At 34.4% G+C, this 20,129-nt stretch overlaps 2 protein-coding genes across 2 annotated transcripts; one reads left to right on the top strand and one right to left on the bottom strand.

The window, feature by feature from the left end:
• The first annotated feature begins 369 nt into the window (after positions 1-369).
• Positions 370-9,182, top strand: LOC130444970 (uncharacterized). Its single transcript, XM_056780376.1, has 8 exons — positions 370-922; positions 975-1,052; positions 1,149-1,399; positions 4,192-4,396; positions 4,461-4,630; positions 5,983-6,160; positions 7,637-7,858; positions 8,893-9,182. The coding sequence occupies exons 2-8, from the start codon at positions 993-995 to the stop codon at positions 9,142-9,144; spliced, it is 1,338 nt and encodes a 445-aa protein (XP_056636354.1). The 5' UTR covers positions 370-922; positions 975-992; the 3' UTR covers positions 9,145-9,182.
• Positions 9,183-11,296: 2,114 nt separating this feature from the next.
• On the bottom strand, positions 11,297-16,153 carry LOC130451310 (retinol dehydrogenase 13-like). Its single transcript, XM_056790257.1, has 4 exons — positions 15,894-16,153; positions 14,155-14,478; positions 11,916-12,247; positions 11,297-11,548 (listed from the first exon to the last, which is right to left on the bottom strand). Exons 1-4 carry the CDS (start codon positions 16,042-16,044, stop codon positions 11,354-11,356), a joined length of 1,002 nt encoding a protein of 333 aa, XP_056646235.1. The 5' UTR covers positions 16,045-16,153; the 3' UTR covers positions 11,297-11,353.
• Between the last annotated feature and the right edge of the window lie 3,976 nt (positions 16,154-20,129).

The raw sequence follows: 20,129 nt of genomic DNA, 5'->3' as shown, positions 1-20,129 counted from the left end.
GTTAAATTATGAACAGCATCGTTGTTACTATAAAAAAATCTTTATATCGGCTGTTAACGTGTTAATTTATCAATCGTCAATCCAAACAGTTTCAGTAAACGTGTTCAAGTATGAATCGATCTCCACCCATACTTTTATAGAAAAAAATTAAACTAAGTCAGTGAACGTGTTGAAACAGCGATCGTGCTAATTCATATAATAAAAATATATCATTTATTAACCATAATTGAAAAAAAAATCTGAACAGTGTCAATGAACGTGTTAAAATATCAACCCTATCGTTACCTTCGTAAGAAAGTCTTGACATCAGCAGTGAACGTGTTAATTTATAAATCGTATTGTTGCCAATTATAAAAAAATCCAAACAGTGGTAGTGAACGTGTTAAAACATAAAACGCTCATACCTTCATATGTGTTTCCATGAAAGATAGTCGAAGCAGCGGCAGTGAACGTGTTAATTCATCAAACGCACCGTGATTATAAATCAAGCTTAGCAGTGGTGGTGAACGTGTTAAAGTATCAAACGTTTCCAGGTTTCCATGAAAAAAAGTCGAAGCGGTGGCAGTGAACGAGTTAATTCATCAGACGCTTATATCTCCACGGTTTTCTAAAAATCCTGGCAGTGAACGTGTTAACCGTTCATATCTACAGCGATTACCTTTCAACAGTATTTATCACAAAATTAATCGTTTTTTTTATATTTACATTAAACGATACCCGAAATTATTTAACATTGAAAGAACGTATTGGTATTACACGTATTTATGTACAGAGATTTATTAATGCCCGATAATTAAAGGTTATCATAAATATGCGTTGAAAAAAAAGGATCACGTTGAAATTATATCTTTCATTACAACTCCGAGTTTTATAAAAACACCATGTGTTCTTTATAGTAAAAACGTTCAATATATTGGTATCGGTAAGTTTTTAATAAATACAAACACGAAAGGGATTTTAATTTATTATTTTAGTACGTAATATGAATTGATATGTTGGTAAACAATATGGCTTCCGGAGAAGAAATCACAAACTGGTCGTCCAGCATCGAGGTACGTTCCGTTTTTAAAGAATGGGATGGGTTTATAAACAGTACCGGTTCAAGGGTGATTTACGTCGGGATTAGTTGAAATAAAAAATGTTTTTAGGACACGGAGATTGTTAGCGTTGTAGTACCTGATAGTTCTACTCATCTAACAGTTACGGTGGTACTGAATTATTGTAAGAAGAAAATTTTAATACCGTATTTGCGTTATTTGAGTTTCATTGGATTTCGACCACTTTTGAATGATCAACAAGGTTCATGTTTTTGTGGAAAACTTCTAAATTTTCTTTATACTTGCCTTATAATTGTTGTGATGTTAGTTGGATATATGGTACACTATATGGCTTGTTTCAGGTGATTTTTTTTAAGTTATTTTTTTTTGATTGAGTTAAATGGGGTTGGTAATTGTACTAGAAAAAGGAAAAATTCGCTCAGATTCGCAATTGGGAAGTAGAGGGTGGACATTTAGGTTTTATATTGAAAAATATGGCGGTTAAAAATTTTAGAGGATTGAAAAATTTACATAACCTCAAAATTTTTGTGAAAAATGTGTTTTTTTTTTTAAAAAAATTGGTAGAGAAGTAGTTTTCATTGTTTTGAATCGTTTTATTTTAAAAAATTTAAATTTGTTTCTGAATTATTACAGCTACTTTATTAAAAGGGTTGTATTCAGGTAAAAAAAATTGATATTCCACAAATTTTAATAAAAAACCAATATATTTTTGTGCAAGGAAAAAATTTAAAATCAAAAATGAGTTTTTTTGTACTTTTTTCCAAGATTGAGGTTAGGTTATTGAAAAAATAATTTTTTATACGGTTTTAATCGTTCGAAAAACTTATAAATATTTGAAAAAATCGATATTTCAGTATATGAAAAGAAATTGAAAACCAAAAACAGTTTTTTTTTCAAAAACAGGGTACAGAAAACCGTTTTTTTGTTTTTAAAATTATTTTCTTATAAAAAATCGTCGATTTTTGTAAAAAGTGGCATAGTGGTTTGTTTTTTTCGTGTATTGAAACAAATTTTCAACAATTCGTTTCAGGAGCTTCACGATTTTTTGAAAAACAGTTACTATAACATTTATCGGGTTATATTCCAGGCGAGAAAATTAAATTACGGCAAATTTTTAAAAAAATCTGCACTGTTTTGTATAACAAAAAATAAAAAATTTAAACAGCAAAATTGAGGTTAGGTTACATGGAAAACAATGTAAAGTCGAAATTCGGTTTTCTAAAAAACATTTTCTATAGATTTAATTCAATTTAAATAAAAGGGTTTTTATTAATTTTTGGAAAAATCGATACATTTTTGTATTAAAAAGGAACGGAAAATTAAAAACCTGTTTTTTTGTGTTTTTCGTGCACGTTGAGGTTAGGTTATGTGAGAAAGAGTTTTTTCATCGTTATTTTTTTTGAAAACTGTTATTTTGCTTTTTTAATTTTATAGATTTTGTTAAAAAGTGGTGGGAACGTATTTTAACTTGTTTTTGGTTCAATGTTATTTTCTATTTTTGAAAATTTGAATTTGCTCAAAAAATTTCGCGATGTTTATAGGATTCAATTGAAGAAACACAGATTTTTCAAAAACTCAATACATTTGAAAATCAGAAAAAACTTGAAATCGAAATTTTTTTTTCGAAAAAAACCCTTTTTTCAGTTTTCAATACTTTTCTTTCAACATTTGTAGTTTTATTGAAAAAATGGCGGTTTTTAATACTTTTATCGTTATTTAGACTTTTTTAGAACTTGTTATTTTCAAAAAACTAACTATTTACGAATTTTTTCAAGAATTGAGGTTACAAAAACCAGTTTTTTCATAACAGATTATAAATTTTTGGAAAAATTGGCTGCTGGGAATATTTTTATCCTGAATTAAGTTTTAAAACTTCAAGAAAATACAACTTTTTTTAAATTTTTTTCAAAGATTGCGGACAAAATTTTTTAATTTTTGTTTTTAATTTTATTTTCTTATAAAAACATTTATAGATTTTTTGAAAAATTGCTCGGAAAAAAATTTTTATTCCGATTAAAGTTTAAAATTTCCTTTTTTTAACAAAAAACTAACATTTTAAGAACTCTTTCGAGATATGAGGTTACAAAAAACCATTTTTTTCGGTTTTTAATTTTTATCTTTCAACATCGTAGATTTTTCGAAAAGTTGGCCGAAAGGATTATTTCAATCTTGATTTAAAATTACACTTTTTCTATTTCAAAAAAACTAAGTTTTCATCAATTTTAGAAAAAAATCTTGACATTTTTATACAAAAAAATTGAAAATACCTGTATTTTTAATTCATACACCAAATTTTCTACATCAATATAATTTATAAATAAACAAATTTATATAGAATAAATCAAAATTTTGATTATATAACCTCAAACTAAATGACATTTAAAGCGCTAAAATTGAATTAATCTCACTCTTTTTACATTGAGGTTAGGTTAAAAAGCAACCGAAACTGTTAGGCCCCTTTCACACCAAACGAATCCGGATCACTCCGAATCAAGTTGAATCTGATTCGTCATCTCCACTCTTTCACACCAGCTGAATCAACCTGAATAATTCTTACCTGGAATGTTTAATTCTTCGCCAATCAAGTGCCATCTCGAATCAAACCCGATTGAACCAGATTCGTCCGGTCTGAAGGCGGGAAAAGAGTCCGTTCACATTTAAACGGAGCGCTCGAAGCCGAATCTCGGTGGTCAATCAGATTCAACTTGATTCGGATTCGTTTGGTGTGAAAGGGCCCTTATAACGAGGACAAAAGCGAAATTCTAGAATAAAATTATATTTTTTCTTCATTTTACCGCGTTTTTAATATAAAAAAGCGTTTACACGCATTCACCGGTATCGTTGACATATTATTGACATCTTATGAATACTTTTTCTCTCTGTGAAAATCGATGTCATCACAAAAACGAATAACGTCGGCTTCTCTCGTTATCATAACCTAAAAATATCATTTCTATATATGAAAAATCACACGTACATTCAAAAATAAATAAACTTTTGAAGCTTTTCTATTGACAAAAATAATTTCGAAATCGATAAAATCGATTAATCGATTAATGTATGATTCGATTGATTTGTCAAGCATCACTAAATAACAATTATTGCTATGCAAGGAACTATATCTTTTTTTTAGGAGAGACAGGGGATTTTATTACGTGTTTTCTAGTTCAAATAACACTCTAAAGGCGGCTTACGACGCCATATTTACAGAAACCTGTGATCGACCGATCACTTTCACATTCGTTTTACCAAGTTTGCTCCATCTATCGGCCTATCTACATACCTTGATCGTTTTTAGAAACACAGACGACGAACAACTTCCCGTACTAATGGAAAGGGTGATATAACAAAATTTTTTTTTTTGATTTTTTTTTAATAGCATCGTCGTTGGGTGGTTTGCAGGTGTTTCTCGCGTCGACTAATCTATCGGACGGTTTCATAAGTCAAAGAAAATTAGTGAAAATACTTTGGTTGTTCGTTATGTGCAGTTTGGTGTGGATAAGCGTTTCGTTTATCATTTCTATTTTTATGTTGGTCAAAGGGGATATTACTTTCAGATGGGTTGAAAACGGGTAAGTATTCAATAATAAATTATCTAATTAATATATTTTTTATCCGATAAATCCGTAGTTTTACCAATTTCTTAGCTAAAAAGGCAACACTGTGCTAATTCACAATCATCTACCGAAATTTTAATAATCTGCGTCATCAATTCGGGGAGAAATTAAAAAAAAAAGAAATTTAGTGTGTTTGGGTGGTAAACAAAGTTTTTATTGAATGTCGGATCATGCTGAACGTTCTGGAGGCTAAATTGAGGCTTTCCACAACTTTGCAGTATTGGTTAACGATGTCCAAATGAGTTTTATCCCTTTCCTTTTCCCCCCAAAGACCGAAAATTGTCGAAACAACGGCAACAGTTTGTTATCAACTAATAGATAGATCAATGTTACTTCTTCAGATATATTGTGGTCCTCTACATCCACTTTGATTCCAATCCTATTAGCCTATGCACTGAATCAAACCTCACTCTTTCCTAATCAGGAAACCTAGCGAAATTCCAAGGGCTCTGCAAGGGCAGGGACCACGTCAAATCCTCTTTTTCCTTTCGAGGGACCTGAAAAAACAGGACCAGGAAACCCACTACCTCCAAAGCATTGGTTTCAACGATGTTTCGTCAAGATCCGGCTTAAATTCTGCAGAACTCCGGAGAAAAAAGGCTAACAGCCTCGGATTCTAAGGTTGCTCGACGTGCAACCCTCCTTCATCCAAGGCTTCTAATCCGGAGATCGATGTAACGCCTATTAATAGACCAAAAACCCCTGGTAAAACAACGAGTTAGCCCCAAAAGCCGTAACACTCCACCCTTCTTCGGCTGGTTAGGAATCATATCTAATTCATCACAAGGTTCAAGTGGAAGCGCTTGGTCGACTTGTCAAACTACATCGGCCGCGACCTCCAATCCATTGCTTCCAACTCGAGGTCCAAGCAAAGCCTGTTAAGAAGGCAAGAACCCACAGAACTAGTAGCCCCAAAAACCGTAAAACTCCACCCTTCTTCGGCTGGTTAGGAATCATATCTGATTCATCACAAGGTTCAAGTCAAACTACATCGGCCGCGACCTCCAATCCATTGCTTCCAACCTAGTAGCCCCAAACAACCGTAAAACTGCACCCGTATTTTACGGCTTTTGAGGCTACCAGAAATCACAGAACAATCTGCTGCTGGATTTGATTGAATTTTAGTTCTTAGCAGTACAGTACAAACGAGAAGTTGAAGCAAGGCCATCGGAAGTTTTATTTACTAAAAAAACGTTTTTCCACTTTTATCCTTAGTAAAAAAAGGCTTAACAATGGTTACACATATTTAATCGCGGAGATTTAAAACAAAAAATCCAATTTTCACGTAACTTTTTATAATTTTTTAGTTGGTTGCCTGCGGTGTCGTTAAAAATATTATTTGTTGTCTGTACGTTATGGCAAGATTTAATACAATCGGCAATAATATCAAATTATTGCCTTCAAGCGCAGCTGTTGACTTCCCACGTACGATTCATGAGGGATAAACTACTACAATTTCCAGTACAACCTTTAGAATGGATGAGGGTACGTTTAAATCAACAAAATCGCGCATCAAAACGATCTAGGAAACACGATAAAAATGTCCCTTAATTTTTTTCTCGTTTCCTTTAAATCGATCAAAAGTTCGGAAAATAAAATGAAACAAAAGTACCTCAAATGGTTCTACGGCTTCCACTTGCAGCAAAAACAACGTGGCACGCTGAAAATGAGGTTATCGATTTCCAGTTGGTTACGGTGATGGTCCAAAGATCGAAAATCCCACCTAGAGCAGTATTTGCAAGACCTGTCGACTTTTGAACACCGAGCTCGCTTGCAAACGCCCGGAACGTCAATTCATCGGGACTCCTTTCTTTGGAGAAGTGGAATCAGCTACCGAGGAACGTCTTTTCCGAACTTGCACTTTCTTTTTACATAAAAAAATCTGTTAGGTATGATGGAGATACATTTTCAGTTGGTTGATGGTGGTCCAAACTTGCTGCTTCCTGACAAAGTTTTCCATCGAATCATAGAGGCATTGGCTGGAACTGAGATCAGGTCATGGCGAAACATCGATTTGCGCATTGCCAGATCTTCGTTTACTAGACATGGTGTGTGTGTGTCGACGGGCATTGTCAGGCAAGAGCCAGAAATTCAATTGGCGCAAAGAAATGCTGAAACAATTGAATCGCGGTGCTTCAAAAGATCGTGACAGGGGAAGAATCATGGATCTATGCATACCAACCCGAAACTGAACAATAATCGATTGAATGGGTCTCTTAAGACGAGCCAAATCCAACAAGTTGTTCGCGCTCGAAGCAATTCGATGCAAATGATCGCCTGTTGTTCCGGAATAACTAGACATGTCGCCACTGTTTAATTAGAGCAACGTAGAACGCTCAATTCTGAATGGTACACTAGTATTTATTTGCCAGAATATCATGGAAACCAATCGGCGAAAACGAATCATTTTCCACCACGACGAACATTCAAAACATCGAATTTGTGGGTCAATCGTCGTACAGTCCTCGTTTGGCATCTAATGATTTTTTTTTACACCCGAAGAATCGGTTAAAGGCCGGAATCCACTAGCAACACGCCACCCCACGCCACGCCCTCCCAAGTCATGTCGAATATAATGATTCAAAATTCTCAGGTGTAACTGACGCGCGTTAAATCGTGTGAATGTCTCTCTCTTGCCGTGCTATGCAAAAAAAAAACAGTCGCGCAGCACATTTTTTTTGAAAATTAAGGTCAAGTTACTGAAAATTTTTCTATTTAAAATCATAGAATAAAACGGGCGAGTCGTCACTTGGCGTGTTACAAACGTGTACACAACGATGTACCACGTAAACAGACGTCGTATGGCGTGGAGTGGCGTGGCGTGTCTCTAGTGGCCTTCGACTTTGACGCGTGCAAATCACGCATAATACTACCGGGGTACTTGGAAAAGTATTAAATCGTGTTTCCTAGATTGTTTCGTTTTGTGTATGAACGTTTAACATAATTTACGTATTGCTTTAGGACATAGAGGATTTTAAAAAACTGTTGAATCATTTTAACAAGAAAATTTCTCCGTCAGTATGTCTGTTATTAATCATGGATATATCGTTCGCTCTATCTGGAGCTTTATGGTTATATATTTTGCACGTTAAACATATATCGTTACCTATACACGGACTCAGTGCTATAAATATTCTAAATGTTTTCTTTTGGGCTATTATTGCTATAGCACCAATCATACAAGTAAGTTGTTTTAATACTTTTTATTTATCCGCGCTGTTTTACGATTTATTTCTGTTTGTTTTTATTGTAGGCTTTTGATACTCGTTTTTTATACGAGACGTGTACATTAAGTCTAAATTTTCTTCTATTTTTCGACATAATTATTTATATCAATGGTGTACCAACTTCTGAGTCGTAGATATTTGCTGCCGCATCTTCCAGCTCTTAATCGGTCGTGGTATGTGTTCCCCCCAAGTGCTTCTTAAATTTACACAAAAGATGGTAATCACTGAGGGCCAAGTCTGGGTTATAAAGCGACAGTATTCGATCCAAATTTGTTAATGAGATCAATTGTGACACGAGCGGTGTGTGGACCCGCGTTGTCCTTATGGAGACGCTCTCTATTTGTGAGCATGCCTCTCTTCTTGTTATAAATCGCGCGCTGAAGGCTCTTCAACGTCGTGCAACAACCTTTTCCAGTCCCGAAACACTCGCTATCCCTTTGCCGGAAGAAAGCGTTTGCTTAAATTCCTCCGGTGACAGGTACATGTCCCAATTGAAAATAGAGTCCAAAAATTCCTCTGTAGGTTCGTCTTTGATTTATCTACACCTTTTGAGCACATGTTGCATATTCATCCACTTTTTCCCATACACCTCACATAGTTGGGAATTAATTCCGCCGGAGGAACGTTTTTGCCGACTAAAAAATAGAAATAAATCAAATAGAAGCTTCATCTTTGACGAAAAGAACGGAAGTTTCCCAAATGTCGCGTTACAAGCGTCCGTACCTCCTTGGGAACCTTATTTTATGGACAACCCTCGTATTATAATCGAAAAAGTCATTACGATCTCTCTCTCTGTCTTTTGTCGTTGTCTTTATCTTCATCGCCTGTCATCATCATCTCATCTGTCAACAGCAAGGGATATTGTGAGGTTATCTCATTGATTATCGCCCAATTCTTTTTATTGTATTGTACAAAATCCTTTTTAACGTTTTCCGGATACTTTTAATTTTATTTCATTAAGAATTTGAGTTGATGAAATGATATTTTTAGGCTGCTAGGTTGTCGAATTCTTGTAAGGTACTAAAAACTGTCGGGCAAGAGGTTAGGGCGCGTCCCTATGTTCATCAGGATACCCCCATTCAGGAATTGGACTCTGTATTGCTGTATACGACTAGTTTGAACATCGATGCCAAGTTATTTTGTATATCAATTACAGGAAGAAGTCTTATTTTTTGTATAACATTGGCGTCGGTTGTTTTTTTGGTTCTAGGTCAAAGTCATTATTTTTTTACATTGAAATAGCGAGAAATGTAATTATTTAATAAATATTTAGAATTTCACTCGTATTTTTATTTGAAACTACAATTTAATAAACCATTTTGTTATTATTGACATATGTCTACGAAATTTTGACAGATGATTGACATATGTCTATTGCTATGTTAAAAGTTCAAATTATCTTTTGAAATAATCCCTTAGTCTTTTTCTGATCATTCAAATTCTTTTAATATTTCGATATATTTTTAATTATTTCTCGAAGACATCCTGTATACTGTCTAGAATACACCATCAGTCGGTCGCGTGATACATTTTCAAGCACACAATAAAGTTTAGCATAGATAAAATTTTTCAACTGTTTTCCTCTAATTAATTCTTACAGCTGCGTATTTCTAAAGTATATTATCATAAAAACAACTAAGTGCAAGAAATAAATATTTTCCAATTGTATTCAAATACGTAAAATTTCACTTTTGATTGCATTTTTTTATGTTTTCAAACCGTAGAATTAATATTAAAGATAGAGAGAGTGAGGAACTTATTCCAAGTGGGTCCACAATGCTGTTAGAGAGAGAACACCGGTGTGCTACTCTGTTCTGATTGGATTACAATGACAGTTCCGAGTGGTGAAAAAGGCAAAGGAGGTGAATAACTAATTTTGATTTTTACAGTGATTAGATAGAGAGTGGTAAACCGATGCTTTTTCTCTCTTTTAATACTTAATCTTCAATATTAACTGTATGTATATTATGCTTACTCCAGCATTGCCAGCTTGAAATTACCAGAAAGAAAAACGATTGTTCTTTGGCAATGACTAGCCTAAGCTATAAAAAATATTTTATGCCACTTTGCAAATGTTAGATTGAATTCTCAATTAATTCCACAAAATACGTTCAGTTTTTAAAAAATATAACAACAAAAACTCCTAATTTTGAGATTGAGACGTGAAATATTTTGAATTTACCATATATGTGGAGTAATTGCAGTATGGTTGGCAACGCTGGCTTACTCCCACTATAAATTCGTTCTTGTTGATTTAGTTAGTCCAACCGGTAGCATTACGTAATTAAGAATTTGTAAAATTTTAAGAAATTCGCTATCAACTTACCTCTGTTTAATTCCTATTTATTTTCGTTGGTATATTTTAAAATTATTGTTTCTAGTTGTGTAAATTGACATTTTTTACTTTTCAATTTGGGAGTGTATTAAAATAAACAACTGCATTTCCCAGGTAAATAAATTTAGATATTAGTATTGAAAGAGCCGTAAAACTTACTCCCGGAATGCTGTGTCGCCGGTAATATTTCTGTTTTAACATATTATCTAAAGAAAACGAACGCAATCAAATGTAGTGATTTTAAAGAATTTATACGCGATTGAAACAACAAAAGCATACAATAATTATCTAATAGTACTGTCTGATCAATATTAACAGAAGAGTATGAATAAAGTACAATAATACGATTTATAATTCTGCAATACCGCTACCGAGTGACAAATTGAACGTTTAAAATTAGCGCCATAACCGGAAATAGCATCACTGAAATATAAACAAACTATAACTATAATCATTCAATTACAAGCAGTGTTACTAAAATGTGCAACAGTAGTCTTTTTTAATAAGTTTATGTATAAGAACGGATTTATAATTATGATTCATAGAAACTTGAATTTTTTCGGAATACAATGGCGAAAAGTTGTAGTGTTTAAAAATCTAAACTAACCATATGATCATTCAATTAAGCAGTGTTGTCAAAATGTACATGTTGTTTCGAATGGTGTTAAGTCTTTTTTAATACGCTTATGTATTGTAAGAACGGGTTAATAATTATTATTTATAGAAACTTGAATTTTTTCGAAATACAATGGTGAAAAGTTGTGTTAATAAGTGGTTTTGTGTGTGGACTTGAATAATAGCATTCAATACTGTAGGTAAGTTGTTTTTGCACAATATATCTCAAAGGAAATAAATAGTGAGCATAATTATTATCGAATTGATTGATTATAATGTGCAATTAAGATAAATACATTATTTATTTTTACATTTAAATGACAATAAAATGTTATTCAGAATAAATTATATGAGGTTGAAATCCAATGTAACGCCACCAGTATTTCTTTATACAGGGTATTGTTGGAAAGATCATATCTAAGCTACATTAATAGAGAAAAATCGTTTATGCAAATTATTTATGATTTATTGTAGAAATATAAAATCGAAACATATTCTCGTCTACTGAAGTATTTCTTCTGGTTCCAGCTTCACTATGTTTTCGCTTATTTCCCAAATATTCTTGCAAAATTTTTTGTTACCACATCCTCTTGGTTTCAATTTCGGTAAAAAGTTTCCATAAAATATGCCTGTAACTTTTTCGTATTCCTTAGAAACACTTAATAGTAAAGCTGGTTGGCAAGCTAATTTTGGATGCTAAAAAAGAAGAAGTACAAGAATCGACTGGGAGGTTAGGTTTTTGGAAAGAAATAGTGTCTGGTCCAATTTAGATATATTGGTGAATTAGATATTAGACTAAAAAAATAGAAGGATGTGGGATATAAAAAACTGGAGGGAGAACCTCTATTATTTGAGAATAACTTTATTTATATCTCTTTCTAATATCTTTGATTGCGCAGTCTAGTATTACTTTGTCTATGATCGAGCTAGAATGAGGTCATATTTCAACAGCGTTGCCAGACTTTAAAATAATTTTTATAATATTTGAATATTAATAGAATTATACAGTTTTGATCGTGGTTTATAGGAATTTATTGCATAATCAAAAAATATATATACTTACAATAGCACAAACAAATACCAGGAATTTTAAAAATTGGAAGAAAGACCAATCTAAAATATTTTCCAAATTTTTCTCAGATTTTGAAAATATAGTTGTATTCGCTACACTAGGATGGTAGGTGTTACATGTAATGTTGAATTTTTTAAGCTTTTCCGCGAAAATATCCGATGCGACAATAGTAAGGAATTTTGTGTTTGTATAGGCTAACAAATCTAACCAATTTGGAGGATCTAAATTGTCTTGTTTTGATAACGACGGGAGTAGCACGTGTAAAAACGATAATAACGAGCTCGTGAAAACTATTTTCCCTTTTCCAGATTTCTTCAACAAATCTAGAAATAATAAACAGATAAAATATTTATTACGTGTAACGATAATTATACAGGGTCTTTCAATAGACATTTTGGCAGTTGATAACGACCGTTTTATTAAAGCTGCACCTGTCAAATTTATTGTCATTTATTCATGATGTTTTTACCAAATCATGACGATAAAATGGTTTCATCAAAAAATCAAGTTCCGCGCGTTTCGCCCATTCTAGGACAAACTGTAAATAAATTTGGAATTCAATAAAAAATTCAGCAAGATTTGCCGAAAACGTCGAGGGGTTTACAAGTTCTCAGCCTTTTTCAGACAACATTTCACTAATCAGAAACTGTAGCTAACTATAAACGACATCTTGTGTTCTTTGAATGGATCCTGAAGATTCATTATATGAACAAACAAAAATTTTGGATTGTTCTATGAGTTCCAGGACAGTCTAATACATTCGTGAAAAGTCTATTAATTATAATTGTACCGCATCGGATCTAGGCGACGTAAATTTGGTTTCGTCGCTATGTGCCCGGCTTCCTGAGTGAGAAAAAAGGAAAAAATAGCATGATGGCACCTTCTAGACCAAAATATTCCTGAATTAAAATAGCCTTCCGTTCGGATCTCGCCGTGGAGGCTGGTCTATTAGGCAAAAACTACTTTACCATACCCACCAAAAACTACAATCGAATAAACCTCATATTCTGGTTCTAATAGCAACAAAGGTGAACTCAACAACATCCAAGGTTCACCTTGTATATCCTTCATGTTTTATTTTGGACTGGCCGTCTTCATTAGGAACGAAATATCTTACCAGCGGGAAGAGAATCTTGTTCTTTCAGAATTCGAATATTTGTTTCCTATACAGAACTCGATTACCTACATCTCAACCATCCAAACGCAAATATTAGCTGGTTGAATTTTTCTAACAGAACTGACGATGAAGGGAGAGCAGCCAAAGTTTGTGCACATAGTCACGGCCTGACTCAACTTATCAATGAACCAACCAGAGTCCCCGTTCTTTAGCCTTTTAGACCTGTTTCTAAGTAAAGAACCTGATCTGTATAACGCACCACTCAGAACATCAGACCAGCGACCGGACACTACCATCTAAGACGTTACCTTCACCCCATGAGCATCACGGATGATCCGGAGTGCCGCTGGTGCATGGAGGAGGACGAAACTGCAGCTTTTCAAAGGACATCGGACTTTGGTAACGTCAAGTGGGGCACGACGGGTCTATCTGAAGACATATGTGTTCAACGGCTTCACGGCCGCCCACACCTACGAACTATGAACTACTCAGAACATCAGATTACAAATTAACTTAGAAATTAAAACTCAGGATCCACCCAGACCATCTTGATAAATGCATTTACGGCAACGTTTCTCAGGTCCGGCGAAGCATGTCAAGCTGTCCTCGATTGCAGTTCGGAGGTCGGGAAGGATGCGTCGTCCTTGAGAAGGCCCCACAGGAAGAAATTACAGGGTGTGATGATAATGATGATAATGAACATTGAGGTATCTCTGTTGTTCACGTTTGTGCGTCGGCGACAGAGCCCGTTTTTAATAATTTCTGTTACGTATTTCACACCGTTGAACGATTTGGTAGCGACGAGTTCGGAAATTGTTGTATCGGTTAATAATTCATCGTGACTATGACTGCCTGACTTATGCCGACTTCTTTTCTTTTTAATTGACTTTAAGGCGACAAATACTGTGACTTACTAAGACAGTTTCAAGGCTACTGTACACGAATGTGGCTTCACAGATATTTAAAACCCACCATATAGTCCTGATCTAGACCCGTGCGATTGTTTTCTATTTAAAAAAGCTGAAGGTCGAGTTAAGGGGTGAAAGATCCAACGGCGACAATGAAATTAAAAAAATCATAATTCAGTTTATTTAATTTAAGATATTTACTCACCTATAAGTAAGTGCGTTAAAAGAAAATGGCTGTAATAATTTATCTGCATCGTTGGTTGTAATCCATCTTCTGTTAATTCTCCTTTAGACAAGCCGATACCAGCGTTATTTATCAAAATATCTAACTTTTCTTCGGTTTTGTTTAGTTTTTGAGCAACTCGTCTTACGGATTTAAAAGACGCTAAATCCGCATATTCTAAACTGATATTTGGGTTGTCGGTTTCTTCCACGATTGAATTTTTAATACTTTCATCAACTATTCTATCTATTATGATAACTTTACATCCTCTCGATGCCAAAGAAAGTACTATTTGATATCCAATACCTATCAACGAAACGTGTAAAAATAATTTAAACGTACTCAACTAATAGTAATGAATCATTAAATTTTTCAACTGATATTTTTATTATTTCGTAATAAATATGAAAAATTGTGAGTGCCCCCCCAGAAATAAAATCCTGGCTACGTGCCTGTTGTCGAAATGTACACTCTATGAAATGAAAAGTGATAAAATGATTATGGCGGTTCTTTTTTAATAAAAAAAAAACAGTTTAGGTATTTTTTCGGCCATAAAATTTACCGATATCAACCGCCCTTTTATAAAATTACCCACTTGCTAATGTAAACAGGGATAATTAAGCTATTGAAAAGTGGTACGTGTTAGGACTCAATAAATATTGACAGATCTTCGCTTTCTCGTCATTATTAGGGATGGCAAATGTTAGTGAATCCCTTATCCACCATTTTTTAAATAATGAAACGTGGTACCCAACTACCATATATTAATAATTGTTCTTCTTTCTTCCATAATAGGTCCTCATCCTTGCTCTAGATTTCCATTCCACATCTTTCGTAGTCGACCTCTACTCCCTTGCTATTTTCACCAATCTGTCGACTTTATGTTGGTTCCATTGTTTTTACGCTGTGATATCCATTCGTCTGGTAGTGTTTTCTGAGATCTCCAACAGTTTCTGATCTAATTTGCTCCAGCTACTTTTCCTTTGCCCGTAGTGATTGTGGGCTGACTGAGTTGCCTAATGGCATTGTTGCCGCTCCCAAGCCCGGAAAAAAGAAGAGAATAGGGGGGGAAAGTTTAGCAGCCTACTACCGATAACTCTTCAATATGCGTTTTGATTGAACCAAACGCTTGTTTGGTTATCACAATCGTTACCTAGGTCAGTTCATTTGTTACCAAAAGTGAATTTACTGTTCCGGATCAAACACCTCATGATCAAACGATTTATTTTAAATTGGTAGTCAAGACAGCTCGTGGAGGACTTCCATCACCAAATGCTTTGTTAATTCCGTAACAAACTCCCCTGATTTTCATGTGTTTTGAGTCGATCTTCTGGGAAGTGCGCCGGACTATGTCAACAGTGATAAATTGATTATCGCGGTTCTTTTTTTAATAAAAAAAAAATTGAATAATACAGTTTTGGTATTTTTTCGGCCATAAAATTTACCGATATCAACCGCCCTTTTATAAAATTACCTACTTGCTAATGTAAACAACTATTGTATTAAGCTATTGAAAAGTGGTACGTGTTAGTGCTCAATAAATATTTTTTCTATTATTGGACGAGTATTTCCATTTTAAAAATAAAGATCTCGCCAGTGTTTTGTCTCTAATAATAAAGAAAATATAACAAAAAAAGTAAATATAAAATAAGTATTCTATTGTGAACAATTTAATTATAATATAGCTTCGACTAAGGATGTACGGGATGAATAATACTGACCTGAGCTTCCTCCTGTAACGACTGCAGTTTTTCCAATCAAACATTCGTAACTTTCACATTTCAAATGACCAAACCTTGTCGTTATTATTAATAACGTCAAACAGACAATTATAAATATAACAACAGCTGCTAGTATGAAATATCCCAGCATTATTAACAGTCTTATTATGAAATGAATATTTTCCAAATGTTTACAAGTAACTCGTCGAAATTTGACCTTAAGATTCTGATCATTATATTATTTCATAATGAGTAGTACAAAACCAGTTTCTCTTTAATATTTCATTTCATTTAAATAAATATAATACAGGGGTGAACTCGAATATTTTAACAAATGATTTAAAAAGATCATTAGTTTGAACGTTGCAATATTTAGAAAATGTAATGGTAATCGAGGAAATGATGTCGGTTGTCGTTTTCCACCCTCTACCTTTCATCGAATGTAAAAAACAGATTTTTCCGTCACTTTTAGTTAAATATTTGTAATACCATACTGTTAGTCTGGTAAAAAGTAATTTAAAAATAATAATAACGTGAACTTTGATCATAGTTTGAAAACTTACACCGTACTTAGTTATCAAGGATGCTTCTAAAATTAGTTTGAAATTATCAATAATTTGTGTATGATAATAATATAATCAATGTCAACTAATTTTTTTTTATCGGTTTCGATATAAAAATTATTTTTTTTCACGACGCACATACGTAGATTTCTAGGAATTAGGCGGCCATAAGTCGAAATTCCAATAATCGACTAATGACAAACAATTTTTTTCCTGGAATAGTAGACTACCTGACGAACAATAGCCAACCCCATCCACATCCCTTGATTGTCGCACTTACTGCACGCGAAAGTTCTTGACGCCCTTTTCGTATATCATTTTCTTCGGTGAATATTTCATGTGTCGTGTCATATTTGCTTGTTTAAGTGATGGATACCAATAATACAGGTAATGAGCCGCCAATAATACCCTTTTTTAGAAATGTTTTTTCATTATTTTTCAATTTCAATCGAAAAAAAACTTTACTTCCGCACCTTTCCGAGTTACATTTTTAATTTCATTATATAGTATAAAGTCTTATAAAGAAAACTGCTTAAAATCAGCTGCTAGTTTTAAAAATAAACGAGTTTGAAATTTTTTTGACAAAAATAGGAAAAAATCGGATTTTATATTATTGTGTTAATACAGGGTGCGGCAGCATAACTTCCTTTTTTAAAAAGTTCGCCATTTAGTCGGTAGATGTCGTAACGGAGTGCTAGTGGTCTCGTTCGAGAGGGGGGACTATAAAGTTTTGTCCCGGCACAGTTCAGTCGCCATCATGCGTTGGAACAGTGAGGAGCGTGCGTTTGCCGTTGAGGTTTACTTTTCGAGCGGATGTTCTGTGATCGCAACCCAGCGCGCCTTTCGGAATCGCTTTAATTTAGCCCCCTTGGCCCCTGTCCCGGACCGGAAATCAATTGTTACGTGGGTCACTACGTTCAGACAAACTGCAAGTGTGACAAGACGAAGAACTGGAGTCCCTCGGCCCATTAGATCACCGGAGAACATTGAGTTAGTTAGAACTTCAGTGTTGCGATCACCACGGCGTTCTGCGCGCAAACATGCGTCTGCCCTTGGACTTTCCGATCGTTCTGTTAGGAGAATACTTCATGATGATCTTCATTTTCATCCATACAAGATGGCAATTGTGCAGGAACTTTCTGAACGTGACTTCAATTCTCGGAGGAACGCGTGTGAGGTTTTTCTGGAAGTCGTTCCTGAGGACGCTATTGTTTTTTTTAGTGATGAAGCCCATTTTCATTTGTGTGGATCCGTAAACAAACAAAACATGTGCTACTGGGCTGATACCAATCCTCGACAATTGCATCAACGGCCTTTGCATTCACCTAAAGTCACAGTGTGGTGTGCAATTTACTCACGTGGAATTATTGGTCCCTGGTTCTTTGAGGAAAATGAAGTCACAGTGACAGTGAATTCGCACCGGTATGTAAACATGTTACAGGAATTTTTTTTCCCACGGCTAGATGAGTTGGACTTAGGGGACACTTGGTTCCAACAAGACGGAGCAACGGCACACACTTCAAGAACATCGATGGCTGTTTTGAGGGAACACTTCCCAGAGCGCCTTATCTCAATTAGGGGCGATTTGGAGTGGCCAGCCCGCTCTCCCGATTTGACCCCTTGTGATTATTTCCTATGGGGTTTTTTGAAATCCCGTGTGTATGTGAACCGTCCAAGGACCCTACAAGATTTGAAGACGAACATCCAGGAAGAAATTGCCAACATAACGCCTGCTATGCTGGCAAGAGTCATGACAAACGCCAGAAATCGGTTTACTCAGTGTATGGAGAATGGGGGACGTCACCTAACTGATTTGATCTTCAAAACTCAGTAAAACAAAACTTTATGTATGTGCCTGTATTATAAAAAACGAATAAAAATTTTCTGATTCATACAATAAGTTTTATTAACTTTTGAAAAAAGGAAGTTATGCTGCCGCACCCTGTATTATTTTTTTATTGTTATAGGTTCACCTGGCTGCTCGGGGGTGAAAATGTTGACTCGTAAATACGTCTACGAATTGTTTGTGGTGAGGATAAAAGTAAAATAGCGTGACAAAATCCAACTCCATCTTCACCTAGATATTGCCGTCCAATAAGATTTACGGACATCACAAAAGAAGAAATCAATTATGTAAACAATAATGTAAACTCATTAAACTTGACGAAAGCTGACCTCAATGGAGAGAATTTCTTTTGTTCAACATAGTTTTAAAATGACTATGGTTGACGGAAAGGTCTGCAATGCAGCTACAGACACCGAATCGACCAGCAGATGTTATATATGTGGAGCTACATCAAAAGATTTTAATGATTTAACAAAAAAAAAAAAATGATGTATGCCCTGAAGCTCTTGAATTTGGACTTTCCGTATTACATGCAAGAATCCGGATATTCGAAAGTGTGCTGCATTTAGCATATAAATTGCCCGTGAAAAAATATCGCGAGAGACGAACCGAAGAAGAAAAAATCTAGAAAAGCAGATGAAGCTTGATATTCAGCAAAGATTTAGAGAGGAGTCAGGTCTCTTAGTCGATATGCCAAAAAGTAACTTCGGAAACACAAACGATGGAAATACCAGCAGAAGATTCTTCGAGAATTGGCTGCAGAAATCACTGGGATAAGTTATGACTTGATTATTAGATTAAAAGTGATATTAGAAGCCATATCAAGCGATGGCCATAAGATTGACGTAGCAAAATATGATAAATACGATGCATAAGGTCTTAATTCATGGAGCTTCAATAATAGAAAATTCGTTGTTGCCGATAGGGTAACTTTCGGAAGAAGCTGCTGAGGCCCGCAATAAACATTTTAGGTCTTATCGCCTAAACTTTGCTCGCAAGTTTTCGAGGGAAGAATGCAATAGGTTACTATTAACATCCGATCCATTTATTAGTTCCGTGAGAAAGACCAAAAAAACCGCTTCAAAATTATTTTTGCCTGAGATAATGCAGCTATTAATTCCTGCTGAGCCAAACCGACCAATGGAAATTGATGAAAGCGGCGAAAATTTAAATGTAGATGAATAAGTCTCCAATATATGATTGATTATTTTTAGTGATTATCTATTTAGCTTATGCAACTTTAATATTGTATAACGAATGTAAATATCCTTTTAATAATATAATAAAATATTTACTTACTTATTAGAACAAAATAAACTTTGTTTTATTTAATACAGTCGAACACCGATAATTCGAATTCCTCGTTAATTCGAACTTTTGCGTCGGTCCCTTGACATTCCTATACTAACACATGTAAAAAAACCTCGATAATTCGAACATTTGAAGTTCGAATTATCAAAAAAATTCGTATTTTCTGTGTTAAAATTACCGAAAAATTCGAATTTTTGGCGTTTAAATAATTGAAAAGTTCGAATTTTTGATGTTCGAATAATTGAAAAATTGGAATTTTTCTTGTATAAATTATGTATGTACGTATGTATTAAAAAATTCGAACTGTTAGTGTTGAAAAACATTGAAAAATTCGAATCTTCAGATTCTAGGTAAGACGACGATATTTTGTAAATGTGAAATATGGGTGAACTGCAGACGGCGGCTGGTTTTTCCCAAAAACCGGCGCGACGATTTTATTACTGGTAGAGCTAAGAAAGCATTCCTAAATAGTTTTCTAGTTCGAACTGCAATTAGAGGACGAATGTATGAAACGAC

This window comes from Diorhabda sublineata, chromosome 1, assembly GCF_026230105.1.
Source record: "Diorhabda sublineata isolate icDioSubl1.1 chromosome 1, icDioSubl1.1, whole genome shotgun sequence".
NCBI classification, from domain to species: Eukaryota; Metazoa; Arthropoda; class Insecta; order Coleoptera; family Chrysomelidae; genus Diorhabda; species Diorhabda sublineata.
This window is presented reverse-complemented; position numbering and strand designations above follow the sequence as displayed.